At 43.9% G+C, this 17084-nt stretch overlaps 2 protein-coding genes across 2 annotated transcripts in view; one reads left to right on the top strand and one right to left on the bottom strand.

The window, feature by feature from the left end:
• Window positions 1–11423, bottom strand: part of T265_14747 (hypothetical protein) — a gene marked incomplete at both ends in the record, with an annotated part of 12870 nt that extends 1447 nt beyond the window's left edge. The window contains 4 exons of the mRNA XM_009175058.1: window positions 8405–8507; window positions 10976–11049; window positions 11083–11180; window positions 11224–11423. Coding sequence (XP_009173322.1) covers window positions 8405–8507; window positions 10976–11049; window positions 11083–11180; window positions 11224–11422 — 474 coding nt within the window. The remainder of the gene's footprint in view (window positions 1–8404; window positions 8508–10975; window positions 11050–11082; window positions 11181–11223) is intronic.
• The window catches only part of T265_09061 (hypothetical protein), a gene marked incomplete at both ends in the record, with an annotated part of 85204 nt that extends 70621 nt beyond the window's left edge, over window positions 1–14583 (top strand). The window contains 2 exons of the mRNA XM_009175040.1: window positions 3527–3649; window positions 14498–14583. Coding sequence (XP_009173304.1) covers window positions 3527–3649; window positions 14498–14583 — 209 coding nt within the window. The remainder of the gene's footprint in view (window positions 1–3526; window positions 3650–14497) is intronic.
• Window positions 14584–17084: the final 2501 nt, after the last annotated feature.

Genomic DNA, 17084 nt, shown 5'->3' with positions numbered 1-17084 from the left:
TGAAAGCTCTAGAGATCTGGCAAATAGCACAGAATGCACACAGACCATTTTTGAGATCCTAATGACGTGAAGACCCGAGTCAAAGGAGGCAAAGCAGTTCGAGAGTGACGCACACTGTTGCGGTGGTCACGTGCGGTGAGCTTGGAATACGTTTATTTGTGTCCGGTATTCAGATATTTAGAATGGACTAACAAGACTACAAGCCATTAAGTTGCTTGTTTGGGCATCGCATTTTCTCTCAAAATGAATAGGAATGAGCAGAAAGTTTTGACTTCACAAAACATCTTTACTGATACCCTGGTTTAAATCTGACGATAAGTTGACCCAGTGATGTGGGAACCACACCGATTTAATCCGAGAGTTATGAATTAAAATGCAAAAAACGAGAGAGGAGTTTTGGTCGAAAAAATCGCATTCAGCGGTGTAGTGTATGGTAAACATCCCTCAAGGCAAACAATTCCGACCATTATCTGCTTTAATCGCTTAGACCACACCTTACGCTGCCGAGGACAGCGTATTAAGAAAAAGTAGATGCCTTTCTTTCGTCTTCAGGGTGAAAAAATTACAGTATTTACTACGTAGATTCCAGCTGACAAGCAAGAATCAGCAAACGACCATAAGTTCTATCCAGCCAAGTAACACGTGATCATCGTGTGAATACATGTGGGGGTCCAATTACCATACCGTTAGCTGATCACCGATCCAAAATTTCTGCATTTCCCGCACACATTGATGATCAAGTGAACTTCCACTTGTTGAAAAAATTGTATGTGAATTAAGGTCTGTTATACGGTGGTCGAGATATGCAACTCTTAATTGCGTTCAACAAGGATGGAACACCCGTACATTGGTTCTTGGATTAGCAGTCTTGTTTGACTCTGTCTCATAGAACGGGAAGGTGAACGTGACCATATGGACGTTTGGCGCAGAATTTTCCAGTCCCCCTTCCCCCGTTGAACATACCGCAGTGAGATACAAGTTGAAACTGTATGGCCACTAAAGATCCAAAGGGACTATAAATTAAAGGGAGCGTTTGACGAGAAAATTTGTCCTGAAAAAAAATCAGCGTCCATTCTATCATGACCAAATAGCAAGAATGATTTCGTCGTTTTATTTACATGTAAAACTATCGGACTATAATATTATCTTTGTTCTCGTACCGTTCTGCTGTAATTTTTGGTGTCAGCGAAGACATATTCTGAAGGATAATTCATGCACCCAATCTGTTTCATACCACTTTGCAAAAAATTCGTGACTAATCAAACAGAATGCATGGTTCTTGCGCTCGGATCTCATGGGTGGTAAACCAATCGAAGTCGACACTCAGAGTACCGCCTCTTTCCCAAACAGCGGTGCACTTGTACTGTCTGATTTATGCCTTCAACAAGTAAGTAACATTGAAGATATTACGTGAAAAAGACCACCCGCTCTGCTGCGTAGCCATGAGGCGCATTAGTTGCACTAACCACACCGGTTGGACCTCACACTGTAAATGATACAGAATGCCTCTGTGGAGAAATGCTATTATTTATGTTTCGTTTCAGTCCTTTGTACTGGAATTTTTCTCAAAATAGTGTAACTACCTACTAGGTAAATCACATTTGGCACAAAGTGTCGTGAGTTGAAGTGTTGTACAGGTTAATTTTGCGGTTGTTTCACAATGAACCAAATGTAGGCCACCTCCAGAAGAATCTTAACGTTAGGAGAATGATCAAAGGAACCAGAATCACTGAGAATCAACCCATAACTGTCAGCTGTCGATCTTATCAAAACGTTGCACAGCTAAATCCATGCTTGATATCGATGATCCACCTCTGATTCCATAGAACAATCATGGTTTGGTCGTGCGAGTTTTGATTATTATTTCAGAAGTCAAATTGTCAAAAATTTTGTAACTTATCTGAAGTTTTGTCACCCAATGAGCAAATGAAAGCGACATTTGTTCCAATGTTTTGACAACATTAAATTGCTTGCTTGGTGTGCTTGGTTCACATAACAGCTTTCTGCCGCACTCATTTGTGGGTTCGTTTAGTGAGGGAGACAATACAACAAGCCGATTTCTAGATTATTAAGGTCACAAATACCATCACTTATGGTGCTCCAACATACAGCAATTCTACCAAAAATTAGTCAAATTTGAGCTTTTCGCCAGGCGTTTAAATCTCTTGTGGAAAATGGCCGAATATAGTTTGTCCTGTTGGGCGACTGCCTATAGGTAAATTCAAATATTACGCATAAAAGAGGGTAGCGTGTATTGGTTTGTTTTATCCAGATGCAGGTGATCACAGCCGTAGCGAATACTGAGAGAAAAATAGCACGGCCACTTTCAAGGAACGTACCATCTAACTTCATTCACTTTCCGACTAGTTTTCGCCTTCGAGTAACAAGACAGTTGGGAATCGAGCGAATGCTTCGTTTCCTTATCGCAAAACAGTGAAACGGACGCATCCCGTCCCCACAGCAGTGGTGTAGTGGTAAGCTTCTGTAGGTGCATTCATTTCACCTTCATCAGGGTTCGGAGTTTGATCTGAGGCAGCAGGCATTTCGAATCAAGTTGTGGTGCAAAATTTAGATGTTACTACGTCGGTGTGTTAATAGTATTGACAGGATCAAGAATTAATTATTGTTAATACCGTCTTCCGTATTGACAGTATATCTAAATATTGTTAGCTTAGGTAGTTGACTTATTTTTCAAACAGGTAGCTATTGATCTTTTCGCTGAGTCTGCTTGCGAAAATTTTCTCACCAATTGCGGAGACATAATTACCCACCCAGCCATACGCTCATGCTGTCCACACGAGAAGTCTGCGAGCGAGTTTTCAAGCTCGGTGAATGGAACAACAGCCATCCGAACTACTATCATCCCAGGTATACCATTAAACCTGAATTTTCCGAACAAACGTTCGTAAGGTAACGAAATGACTTCACTGCCTGGGGTGTATAAAACTCGTGGGCAAACCACGAAGTAGGAGCTCCTCACTGTCACCCCAGGACTTTTCTTTACATTTTCAAACAGTTTTGCGTCTTTTAAGTGCAGGTGAAACCATCGTTCTTGCTCTTTAAGACATAGCTCTAGTGACCCAGTCTACACAGCAAGGACAGTCACTGCACGGTGGTTCAAGGGGTAAGGTGAAACGGCTGTGTAGTTCAGATTTTGATTATGTTGTGTGGATACGTAATGATACAGATGGACCATATGCAGCTGTAGTAATGACATCTTGAAGATTCACAGTTCAACTTTTGGTACGACTGTAAGCGCCATCCACTGAAGAACCATGACAAGAGTAACGTTTCAGTTTATTGATCCTACTTTTTGGTGCGGGCTCACCGGAATGAATTGAGCTCGGCAGTTTCGTTGTAAACGTATCTCCACAACTTTACATGAGGGGGGGGGGTATTGTGCCAATGGGAATTGTACGCGCGAATTCACGCTTTCTTTTAGTTTGTCAGAAACTTCAGTGCCACACGAAAGCGCTCTTTATGTACGCTGGTTAAAATACTTATTACTTTCTACCTCGTTTTTTAGTTCCAGACAGCTGTAGTGAAATTTCAGCTCGCAATTACAAGGACGAGCACAAATTAAACTCACTCACAACTGTGCTTGCCAAAAGCGCCTGTAATTTGCTTTCTGGAACACATCAGGTTGATGGTAAATCATACGGGGCTCATCAAGACCAGAACACGTATTCAACTTGGCTGCATGCCTTGTGACCAAGGCTTAGTGAGTGCTTGTGAGTGTGCTGACTCACATCCATCCTCTGTCGTCCCGTGGAGGTGATTTTGTTTGAGCAGAGCTTGTGAATACCATATCCTCGAGTGTTTTGTGCATAACAAAGGGTGGTGGACTTTATGGACCATAAATCACGGGAACAATGACCCAATTGGGAGAGACAGAGATGCGCACTCAAATGCAAGCACGCGAGCACCGGTATTCGACACCCGGACGTGTAAGCGCATGTCAGACTGCCCACACAGGCAGTGTGCACGCGCGCACTCATGCTTACGGTCAGCCATAAAGCCATCATGTTCAGCTTAGACAGCACCTTGAGGACCACTACTCAGCGGGAAGATTAGCATCCTGAGCTGTCTCTTGAAAATATGATTTAGGGCACAACTGCCAAGCAGTTTAGTCGTTCGTCCTTTCATATTTTTTATGGTGTAGAGTAACCGGAAATCAGATGATAAGAACTTGTGCTGGTTTGCAAACTAGTGGAAAGTTTTGTTTTTCTTCTGGGCAACAGATAGACCACTCGTAACAGCACGCATCGGCTGTTCGGGTATACCCCATGTTCAAAAATTTATCGTTAGTTATTCACTGAAAGTGGGATGCACATTTCCATGGGGATTTGAAACTACTATATCTGGCTGTTCAAATGAATTTCATATTTCGCCGGACGCTTTGACATCACGTTACTCCTGACAGCTCGTCTTTTAAACAACGAGCTCCGAAACATGGAAAAGTATGTTCATCATAAGCTGTGAATGGTTGTTCCTACAGAGGGTGTCATGCGATTTCGGGTGCTGCTGCAGATGAAACTTTCCATTAAAAATCAAGAATCTAACAGAGATAAATACAGTCATTTAGGATGCATAGCGTAGAATAGCATCCAATGATTCACGGGGGAATAGTGCGAGTAGTAGCCAAAACTCTGGCTATCGTAACAGCTCCACGAATGAATTGAATTGGTGGAGGTCCAGAGCCCAATCAGGCATCTGACATTATGAACAAAACCATCCCATGGTCTTATGCTACCAGGTTCTTTCTTCAGCGCTGGAACATGCGCAATTCTCAATTTACTGAGACATTTACGGCTAAAGCAGCGACCACTCTTCGGTTGATTTGGGTAGAATTCCGAACACTTGCACACAAAGTGGCTCAGCAAGTCTCTCACGTTTGATGACGCCATCGGGAGATTCGGACTCTCTCTTTCAGCTAGACGCGATACGACCTCAAACTGCAAAATGCTTGTCGAGGAAGCGAACATTCAGCTTGATTCGAGTGATTACTTGAAAGGTATGACGTAAAGTCTCATGGCCAATAAATTAAAATCAAAAGTTGTATAGCGTGACAAGGTCAACGGAGACCTTGGTGATATGGTTTAATTGCTTCCCTGATTAATTTTGATCATTTTCTTATAGGTACTTTCAAGCCATGTTCTTGTGATTGCTAGTGATGAATAGATTATGTGAAGCTGTTGTTAAATAGCATAGTCATTCCGACTGAGAATCACGGAATTAAGTAAGAAGAACCAGTGGGTACCGTCAAGTGCTCACTAGGTAAGCCCAGAAAGTTCATTAACACTGAAATGTTCTGCGAGGACATATAGAAATAGCAGGTTTCAACCAGAGAAGACTTTAACTTACCCTCGTTCTTACTGAGACCAATGTGTCGTATTTTCGCCTGGGTTTACGTAAATGTTAATTACTTCGTAATTCCACAAGAGTCGGGACATAAACAGCTGGGATAGGGCGATATCGTACACTGTAGAGTAGTATAATTTGTTGACGAGGTAGGCCTCATGAAGATTCAGTATAGTAAATCAACTAGTCACGGTGTTCAGACAAACAACCATAAAAAAGCTAAGAACGTGATTCGCCTTCGCCATTCAGCTTACGATTTACCCCTAGCGCTCAAGTGGGTCTTCAATTCCGGAAATCCGGACAAGCAGTCTGTAGGTGCTTGAGATTTTAGCCGTTGCGAGTTATTGTTTATGGGGTCGCAAAATCAAAAACATGGTTAAGAGTGTCGTGACAAATTGTGAGGATTTAATAACCCATTATTGATATCCGGGCAATATGTCGCTGCAATATCGACAGAATTTTCCTACGCAAAGTGAAGTCTGGTTTGCATGATTACATAGTTTGATAAATTAACTATTCAAGTGGCCACATTTAGCTACGATGATACAGGGCTAGACTTTTGTCTCTCTACATAGGCATCCGAAACCTCTATCATAAACTGCCAATATTCGAGGATGTAAGCGATTAAAAAACCGTGCTCATTCCTAATCTCACTACTCTTAATAGTGCTAGGAAACTCGAAAAGGGCAAAAGCGAATTCTGATTCAACACTTCAAGAACAGAAAAGCAACAAATAATCTTCAGTGTAAATCTCGCTATACATCTGGATGACCCATCCATTCTGGATCTCGACCGGGATTGAATGGGATACTGAATTTCGGTAAAAAAAGTTCTGCGCAGGATAAACCACTATCCGTCTGCTAGAACGCGAGGGATTATTTGCAAATCTTGTGACACAAACGCGGGGTTAAAATCCTGCTTCTGGCTTGAAACTAGAACAGTTTAAGTCAAGTTATGAAACGCAAACACAATTAATTTTAAACTCCTCATCCAGGCGTCCTGTTGACAAGTGAATTTCAAAAAGGTAACCCCATCATATTCTCGGGTACCTCTGACTACTTATCAGAAGTCGGCCTGAATAGGCCAGTGTATACACGTTTCCGGAGCAATTTCATTAAGCAGAAGATATAGTTTAGGCAAATTTTTGACAGAAAATTGCAAATCTCGCTATAGTCATCGACCGAAATTTATGGTGGAAATGTTGGGTTTCATATCTGAAAGTTTGTATCTGGGTAGAGGTATGGCGAAAAATGTATGCGCGACATGGGTTACATGACTTATGCATTATCCTTCTCAAAGCTTTCACATAGGCCACATTGGGAAAAAATTCAGTCAGCCATCCCTTCAAAGAACAGCTGCTCCCGATGAAATCAATTATATATTTATCAGCTCAGTGATTAGGGCGAGAAATTATTGACTGGAAGAGCTTTGGACCGAACCCAACTTCGGTAATCGGCTGTTCCTGTCTATGCTTGTGCATCTAGTAGCTCAGTAGTTGTTCTTTATTCAGATGTCATTGTAGCTAGGTGCCAAAAGGCTGTTAGAACTCGGTGTTTATTATATTATTTTTAGTCCCAGTGTAGATGATGATACGTCGCTCAAACCACGAGGCATTTGGTAATAAAGGCGGTGGCTGAGAGGAGAGTTTCAAACCTGGAACCCCTGGTGTTTTCAGACCACCGTAGTAGACTGTGATCAAATTTGTGGATTGCATAAAAAATAACTGGCTACAGAACCAAAGATAGCGAAAAAATAAATTTAAGGAAGTCTCTTTGCATCTGTGCAATCCGGGTATATACTAGAAAAGCATTTATTCTGAAGTATTTTCACTGTCCTAGCCGAGTATAAATCGATAACCGGAAAATCCAAACGCTAAATGGCTGCGCACCAACAGTGAGCTGCCACAGAGATCGGCTTGCCTCAGTGGTCAGATTATTCGACCATTCTGTAAGAACCAGGTGATTAAAACTCCATTTCATTCCGCTTTTTCTTCAGATGCTCGATTTGATGCCGCTGCACTGAACCCGTAAACGGGTGACTCAAGAAAAATTCTTCACTATGAAATATTTTAAAGTGCGTGTTTTCCAAAAACGAGTGATTCTTTTCACGTTAAGATAATGCTCCTGTCACAGAAAGATACAAAACTATGATGGACTTTGTGCTTCCCTGTTGGTAGCTAACTCTGATTGTGCAGGCGCGTTTTCCAGGTACAAGTGCTCGGTTGAGATGACTTTGTAGGATTGCTGCTTGCTTTCCAGTTATGACACCTCATTCCAAGCTCATGCATTATCTCAGTATATGACTGCGGAATTCCGGCAGTCCAAAAAATTGAGTCTCGCGGAACTAGTGTGAACCAAACAGGTAATGACATATATCACTGATATCTCTGATATATATATATATATATATATATATCAGGGAACGCAAGAGTGAGATGTACAATGACATGGCGTTTGAAAGGCCAGATGCAACAATTGTTGAAGCCATTGTCACGGATAACAGCAAACCAGCTACTAACATACTGAAAAGAGCGTAGCAAAAGAGCGTGAGCAAAGCATTGATGCTGCCGACAGACAACTGTGGAATAAGTTGTTCGATTAGTCTATACTCTCGCGCTTACTGTCGAATTTTAACGGAGAACAATGGGGAGTGTCATATGTATAGTATATATGTATATATATATATGTGTATATGTATAGTACACCGAAAGAAAAAGGAATTCTGCCCTACTTGTTGTTGTTCCGATAACTGCAAGTGGGCAATCCATTGCTGTACGCGGGTTAGGATACTGCCATGGGGGCTCGTACCTAGATAGGAGGACGATTAGGATCCTCGACCAAAGCCCTCGGCTCAGACAACTGGGTTAAAACGCCGCTAAGTTCCTCCAAGCTACCAACCAAAACTATCGGAGGTTCGGACTTCGGTAGGTTGAAATAGCCATGTTCAATCATCACCCCACCGCGAAGGTAAAACAAGCACACCGAGATGAAGCATTGGCTTTTTCACTATACCGAACAAAAATACTGGAGGAGCAATCCATTACCTCGTAGACTTCTAAATGTACGACACCACTGCCAAGAGTCCCTTTAAGGTAGAATTTCATGGCCATGTGAAATCGATTCTGGTCATCATACCAAGACTGGTAGCTGAAAAAGGTTCGACAGAATAAAAACAAGTAATTGGAACAAGAAGAGTACAATAGTCATGATGTTATATATGCGACTTCCTAATTTCGGATAACGTGATGTTAAACGGCCTGATACACATATACGCAATGAAAGTTAACGAGTCGTGCGGCAGGCATCAGCATCAGTCAATAGACGCGACACAGGTACCTATCACTCAGTTTTCAGGCTTCAAAAATGGCAGCTCCAATCTATCTTTGAACTGTGCTGAAGGTGAAGAGAATTTTCGAGATGTGGTAGTGGGGGTAGAAGCACTGAGTACAGGTGTCTGTTCAGTGGCATTAAATCGTGTGGTTCAAGTAATAGGCGATACCAACCGGCCGATCGAGACGTTAGCAATAGACATCACGGATTAGAATTAGGCTGATGACTTTTCCATGGTGTTGACGATCTGAAATCATCATTATTAGCATCGACGCCAGAACTTAAATCTCTTGACTATAAGATGTCCAACAAAACCCCAGACAACGTCCCACCGCATCGAATCCCGAGTTTGCATCCCCTGATCCCTGAAGAGACCATCAATCTATTCAGGCTATTCTGCTGAAAAAGCTTTCGAATTCCGCATCCTTCCTGGTCAAGTCACACTCATCCAGAAAAGGACAAGGTTGATAAATAAATCTTCGTGACGCTTAATTAGCCTATAATAAGCGAGGGAAAGCTGAAGAGGTGGACTAAGCACTTTAGTTTACTAGTTGATAATCCCTCCAAACACGGATGACAGATTCCACGCCTTACCTACCGGCTGTAAGGTGACTTCGGGAATCGAAATTGCAAGTTAGTTGCGTGACGACGATACTCTGACAAAAACCTAGAAAGCTTGTTTAACAGCGATGCTAGAAGTCCCCCAAAAACGAACCTGTTCAAAATGGGACAAGGTATACTTTTTGGATTGAGATTCTTCTGATGATCAAAAAGAGGGGAATACAGTGTGCAACAACTACAGGGCTATCAAACTGATATATATTGCAGCCAAAATTTTCGCTCAAACTTTAGCGTGTTGCTTCAGAGAAGTTGGACAGAAAATGGACCAAAACTAGGGAACGACATACAGGAATAGCTGACCATCTATTCACGCTGTCATATTTCAAAATAGGGCTATCGGTCGTGGCGAACAACCACCATTTAATTTGCCGACCTTCGTGTAGTAGTTGACTCAACGAACAGATACCGCCTCTGACATACCCCGAAAACGGATGCCTGCCTAGTAAGCTGCCATCCAGGGGTCGTCGCTCGAGTCTGTGAAGAAGAGGATGATCCCTGCTTTAGACTAAGGGGTTCGACAAGGCAATCCGGTCTTACATATGCCCTGCAATTTCGTAACTGACTGAAGGATACCGCACATTTCCAACAAGTTCGCCTTTCCACGTGGACTACATACCCTGACTAGGTTGCTCATGTCGCCTTATTAGGCAGTGGTCCAATAGTGATCCGGCTGTTCTTGGTCACGTGGTCGGTGCTTTCCTCCGAGTGGATTAGAGATAAATGCTGGAAAGATAGGATTTTTCATTGCATGCAAAGGGTGAGACAAGCCTGTCTAGCGTTAGCGTAGGTACTGTAAACCAAGTAAATTTGTTAAACATTTAGCAAACGGTCATACGAGGCAAGAGGTAAGTGTGCGCACTGAAGATCTCAGTAGGAATTTCAAGCAGTTTTATACTGCCTTATGGAGAAGTTCATGGATCCGTATTCGAATGCGAGTGACTGACGTGCGCCAATCATACAAAATGGATTACTAATTGCGATGGCTACTCCGAGATTATGCTTTTTTCATCCTGAATTTTACGGCCCAATGGGAAGCAGATTTGCCAGGAACCGGGTTTTTCTTGTATTAAACGAGGCTAACAAGGGATAACCCTGAATTCGGTAACTCAATCAGGCAGTGGACGCATATACTTAACGAATTTAGGTTTCGGGACCGCCGACAAACCCTGGAAAGCTAGAAAGAGCAGCTTCACAGACGTATCTACCTGCTCAGCTATTGCTACAGCTAGTTTCGTTGACCCGAAAGGTTCCGAAGGGTATGTCCCTTCCAGACGGGTCAACCTGGATTAAGAAATGTACTGGGAAGGCATTCTTCAGTGTTCTAGCTATACGGAGACAACGAGTGATTTTGACCGCTTGACGAAGACCAGTGGAACCGAAACTCGTATTGTCTCCGGAATGAGCCGAAAACCGATTGGGATTGGTGGTGGGGGGTTGCTTACCCTATCATGAGACGATACTGAGTTGGTTATAAATTGTTGTTTCGTCTGGATTTCCCTCCCAAGTCACAAATTTAAGTGAATTTTCGGGGCCGTCTCGAAGTACAGCTGCTTCGACAATGCGAAAGCAATTATGGAACAGGGCCCTATTATCTTGGCGGTCGGACTAACTCAGTCCGTCAGAAAGTTAGTGATTCAGTCAAGAAAACTGATATGAAAACTCACGCGGTGTGCCTTCTTCTGCCACGTTGATTTGTTTCACCATGGGCCTTTATATTACTACCCAACAGATCTTGGACCTAACTGCAGTAAACCGACAAGGTTGAACTTACACGAGCATCATCCTTACATATCTTGAATGCTGCATTGTAGACACCATTTGGGCTCTTCGACGAGAATAGTTCACGGAGCATCACGTACAGAATGACGCCTGTGTCGATGCAGACATGTAGTAACAAAGCGACTTTGATTACCTGTCAACATAAGACCACCAATAATAACACTTCCATAACCGACATCTTTGGCAGCCTCCTTTACTGTCGGGAGGACTCGGAAATAAAGAACGTGCATACCTTTTTGAGAAACCTTGGTGGAGGGAAGATCATCTGTACGACTGGGTTGTTTTTTCACAACAGAACTTGACTGACTGGCATGTGATTGGGAGTTCGATAACCTAAAACAATCTAAGCGAATCGCTCGTCGATGAATTATGCGGGAAAATCGCTGAAGCCCGATGAATGAAATCATTGGGAAGTCGGCGGATTTCAGATATACGACTCAGGCAATCCGCCCAGTTCGAACGAGGACACCATCGCGAGATTGGAGTTCCGATTGGCTCAACCGGCTAATGGCCTTGAAACCACTGTCTCAGTCGGCCAGCCGGTCAGTTAGCCAAGAATTTCATAGGTCACTTGAGGATCCACCGATGATATGAATTCCCGACAATCCACACTGGATAGGAAGAAGTTATGGACAATGGTAGTGGCAAACTGGTGATGCTGCTGCGACCCTCGGCCTATCCGTAGTCGCTATGAATTCTGTAGAATTTGACTTCGTTCACATTTGCGGATTTTCGCAGGAGGATTGAAATTTGTTTTCGGAAATCCCTAGTTTGAGGTCTCCTCACAAGTCTATGACGAAATCCGCAGGTTCTAAATATTGTGGGCTGAATATTGGTCACGAGTTCTGGGGCGCTTGTGTTCTTTTTCTCACGGGAATGGCGTTTTCTATGAAAACGTGTGCAAGAAAAATATCGCGTTGTGCTCATGGTCGGTTGAGATAAGTGCTGTGATTCTCATACAGGCGACGCTGGTGGCGCCAGGCGGTTTCCTCAGAGAATCGTTGATGCCACACAACGGGCTTTATGCCGTGTCAGATCCGCCCATGACTATCTGTTAAATCGGTCTAATTTCCCCTAATCCACATCTGATGAGGGACAGTTTCCTGACGACTGCATTGACAAGTGATGGGTCCTGGAAAGAACGCATCAGGAGCTCCATCCATACCGCTAACTGCTGTGTCTACACTGTGGGCATGTGTGTAGGTTGATCGAGTGTGAAAGCAAGGACAAAGGGAGATGCGCCTGACGGCATCAAACTACAGGCTACCTATCATGTCCGAAGACTCAGTTGGTTGGATTTTCCCGCATTCTTCCTTGATGGATTGACACTCCGGGGAACCAGGCTCACCTGTGCCGTGAAGAAAGCGCTAATTCACCCATCGGCAGGTTACTTTTCAACAGTGGAGAGATGTGATGGTGTATTCGTGTTCTCTTCTGGTTTCAGCTGCTTGACCCACCAATGGATACTTAGTTAGCTGGTGACGAAGCAACGTACGTAGAGGCCATTGCCTTTCAAAAGCGTGCACTGAATCGGGAGGCAGCACATCTGACGAACGGAATTTCTTGGGTGGATGTTTACCTGTCTTCAACAACCGTTAGACCACGCGGCCGAATAGTGGATCTTTGTTTCCGCGGGTCAGGTATCACCACCACGTGGATCCGATCTGAGTGTTCGCCCGTGCCCCTAACTGTGCACAGCTTCACAATGAAGAATAATGTCCGTTTTCTAGTAGTACAGTACTTCAGTAGCCAATGTCCGAAAGCGGGCAATGGGCTGGATCGCCTGATCTTTAGGTGTGTTCGGGAAGGGACTATTACCTATACCGCACATCTCAAGCCAGTCAGCGCCGTGTAGCAGTGCTAGGCCCGTACTAGGCTATTCAACAATGAGGGCGCTGGGATTAGACGAGGTCCATCCAAGGATACTAAAGGGATTGTCCCTCATAATGATGAAGCATTTCTGTCAGGCGTTGCATCAATCGCTTGACGAAGGCAAACTTCCCCCTGTTTGGAGGGAAGTCGGTGTCATGCCAATTTACAAAACTGGCGACTCCTTGTCGCTTGGCAGTTATAGACCTATTAGACTCTGCGCGAGGCCATGGAACGTATTCCCAAGCGGGCCACCTCTGTACCAAAATCTTGATATGCCCAGCGCAGCGCGGATTCCTCCCAAACTTTATCGCGTGACGAACGTGCTCGTATTTATGGACAACTGAACCCAAACTAAGCGCGGATTCTCCCAAACTTTATCGCGTGACGACCGTGCTCGTATTTATGGACAACTGAACCCAAACTAAGAACAAAGGATTAATTTCGGATGCTACAATTTTGGCCCCTCAAAAGCTTTCACCCAGGTCTTACACGTTACGCTGCTCCAAAGGCTTGTGTCTTATAAAATTCGAGGAGGAATCCTGCGCATGGGTGGCATGCTTTGTCAGATAGAACGTTCCGGGTGAAACCAAGCACGTTCTGCTTTTTTCGGCACCGGTATCCAGTTGAGGCCTTCAAGGTTCTATTTTTGGGCCACTCATGTTTCTAGTCTGTCAATGACCTTACAGATGCTATTTTCAGTCCATGTCTACACTTTGTGAAAGCCTTGAAAGCATTGAATTCCAACGCCACAGCCCTCCAAATGGGTTTAGACTTTACAAAGTATTGGTCATTGGACTAGCGCCTTCCCATGAACGACGAGATGTGCGTCCATATATATTTTGAGGGAGACCCATTGAATGCTATCGTCATGCAGGGTGAGAAGAGACCAGAAGATTATGCGGGTATAGATAGAAAAGAACTCAGGTGTCTAGCTGTCTTCAACCCTGTCCCTTTCAAAGCAACGTGAAAAGTCGTCTCAGAAGGTATTAGTCGTTCTGCGGATTATTCGGTGCACATTCCCTCATATTACTCGCAAGCGCTTCCTGAGTCCTGCTTCTTAAATATGCCAGCCAACCGGTTCATCCAAGATGCGAAAATTGATGCAACCCTCATTGGGCGTGTCGAACGCGCTGCTACGATTAAGGCTGTTGACCTCGAATCTGCCACTTATGAAATGCATCTTAGGGTGCTTGACCATTCCGTCGTATTATAGTCACCGTCAATGAAACACAATACTCATTTCCTGTTTTAACACGGCTAGGCTTGTTGTTTTTTCGCCGCTGACCGAACTCATACTCAGCAGGGGCACGGAGAAAACTGCAAACCCAGAGCACGCACTTTTATTGGGCAACATTTTTTTCATTTTTTGTCTGTGTGGAGTAGCCTCACATCAATCGTTGTCCAAGCTGCATCCGTAACCCAATTCTGAGCACTGGTAAATGCTTGTATATGAGTCCTCACACTGTCAAGCTCACTATTTTGAGCTGAAAGCTTAAAAATCGGTGTCACATTATTCTTTTGTTTGTGCCTTCCAGGTGAACAGAAGCCGCTGAATAACAAGAACAACCCCAAACCGGGAGGCTTGTGGGCAAAAGCTTTGACCCTGCTCATCAACTTGTGAATCTATGAATCCCCGAGAGATCGCTGGAATTATAAATTATGCACCAGGTGACAGGCTTAGCGCCGACTTAAAGATCCCGGAGTGAATGTACAGCCCCCGCGCAAAATATGGAGTCACTAATATTTGTTGAAGTGAGTTACTGGGTGTAACCCTCGGTCGATTGTATTCATCAAAGAAACTTGCGTTTTTAGCTCCACTCGTTGGGCCCGCGGCCTACCGTTTCCTGTCACTGGTCACATTTTAAATCTAAGTACGAATTTTTTATTGAGTCAGCATTTGCAACTGGAAAACCAAGGAGCGCTGAAGTCAACGGGTCCCACAATTATAGAGAATGCTTATGAATATGCAGCCGCTCTGTTCCCATGGAATATAACTAGACCATTTGTTGTGGTGTTGGTCTATTCTGAGACGGTGATTGTATTGATATGTATGGCAGGAACTTTGTGCTGCAAATGTGAGTATAGGAACAAATGACAATGAATAGTACTCAACCAAATACCAAGCTCAAACATTGGAAACATCTGTTCTGCCATGCGGAGCCACAGAACAGTTTTGGTCCGTGATCCGCTCCAAAGATTTGGCAAACTCGAGGGATGTAATAAGGGTTCCAGGATTGTGCATCATCAATGTCTCCGCTCACAACCTCTTAGCGGGTGTATCGCAGTCCCAGCTAATAAAGCCGCTCTCCCAATGGTATTCTGTAAAGATGTAGATTCGAGTACAACGGACTCTGTAGGCGCATTCCAACGTGTGAGGCTGTTGCACTGACAGCGAATCCAACCAAGGTGATTCGCTAGTTTGTGCCAATGCTCCCTCACACGCTCGGTCTGGGTTCAGGCAGGCAAACACGCGTTTGAGTTTTAATTATTTGTCAGAACAGAGATCTTCGGGCACTAGAATTCACCTCCCATGCAGGAGTTGCGACATCCCATCCACGCTTCAGTCCGTTTTGTGCTGGATAACACCTAAAATGTCTGATGGCTCATTGAGCGACCGCGTGATATCCGACGTGTACACCTTTTCATGTAATTGCGCCAAGTGAGTGCCTGGTCTAAGAGGTTCGTTGGAGGGCACTGTTCAGGTACTTTCGAAGGTTTTTCAAGTTAGTTAGAACATCATTGATCTACGATTCTTACTTTCGTTAGTGTTCAGCAGAACTCAGCTCGTTATTAACGTCTATAGTTCATTGGGGGCGCGATGAGCAACGGAAGGTGTAATATACGGCTTCGAGATAACTGGTTGATCTCTTAAATCCTTGAGCTCTGGTGACACGTACTTGACTCGTGCGATGACTCGTACGGTTAACATAGTGGCTTTTCAGCCAGTCGTTTTTCTCTCTGAGACCCCATGGTGTGTGAGGCTTCTCAACATCAGATCGGGACTGGTCCGGTCGGAAATCTTAAAGAAGCCGTAACAGATCGCTTCATCCGGGAGATAAGTTGGAGGAACGAAAGTCCAGAGATCGATGATCATAATAAGGTTCGTGATGTTTGATCGCCTACATTGTGATTTGCGAGCCCGGTTAGGCTTTCAACCGGTGACCATCACAATCTCTATCAATTGGAAGACCTAACAATAATGAGCATGATAATTTTCACGTCAATTTCATAAGAGGTGGCGATACCTGTACTTTCGAGCATTAAAAATTTTGAGCTTGTATATGAACGACTACACCACCCATAGTGTTCCGGCAAGTACAGCTGAACATTTGTCCTGCGGTAAGGCGTGAATACCGTTGAAAATTGGGGGCTTGCTTAGTAGGTATAATTATATAAAATGGAGGTAAACTGTGAACTGTTAAAGGAAGCTAACTGTTATTTTCTTTTTACCATCACTTATAGAGAGAGACTATCGCGGTCCTGTAGGGCAACTTAGCCTCTTTCTTAGTCTGTGCAACATAAAATGTTTCAGGTTGATGTCTAAAACTACGCACTTAAAAACATTTAACGTTCCAACTGATTCTAATTTCCTGCCGTTGTCAACGCGGGTCATCCTTGAAAAAACTGTTCTGCTGGGTCCACCGTAAACTCCCAAACACCATGTTGAAGAGAGGAGGCAAATTCAGTCAGCATTTCTCCGCTGCCATAGTCAAGCAGTCTTGCTAGCGAACATAAACTTACTAAGCAGGCTGATTCGTGGGTTTTGTTATCCTGGTTGAACACATTACCCACCTATTTGGGCACAGTACCCTAGTTGTGCAAGATGTTAATTGATCTCACGTGTTACTTTTCCAATGGTCACCGGAAACGCATTTCAATTGACCTTCAAATTTTGAGTAGGCTTTTTCGGGGCACAGACACGCTGATGGCACCAAGCATATTCGCTGCATTAGGATTGATTATGACAACTGTAGTTGACTGAAAGTTACCCTCCTCTGCACTGAATTTATTCTGGTGGTAAAAATTCTCGTCTGTCGGTAATCGTGCAGTAAGCTGGCTACACTGCAAAGTGGACTCAACTCACCCAGAGCTGCAGGCAGGGAAATATCCTGGTTTTATTAT

The sequence above is a fragment of the Opisthorchis viverrini genome, assembly GCF_000715545.1.
Source record: "Opisthorchis viverrini unplaced genomic scaffold opera_v5_252, whole genome shotgun sequence".
In the NCBI taxonomy this organism is placed as follows: Eukaryota; Metazoa; Platyhelminthes; class Trematoda; order Opisthorchiida; family Opisthorchiidae; genus Opisthorchis; species Opisthorchis viverrini.
Note: the sequence above shows the minus strand (reverse complement) of the source record. Positions and strands in the feature narration are given on the sequence as shown.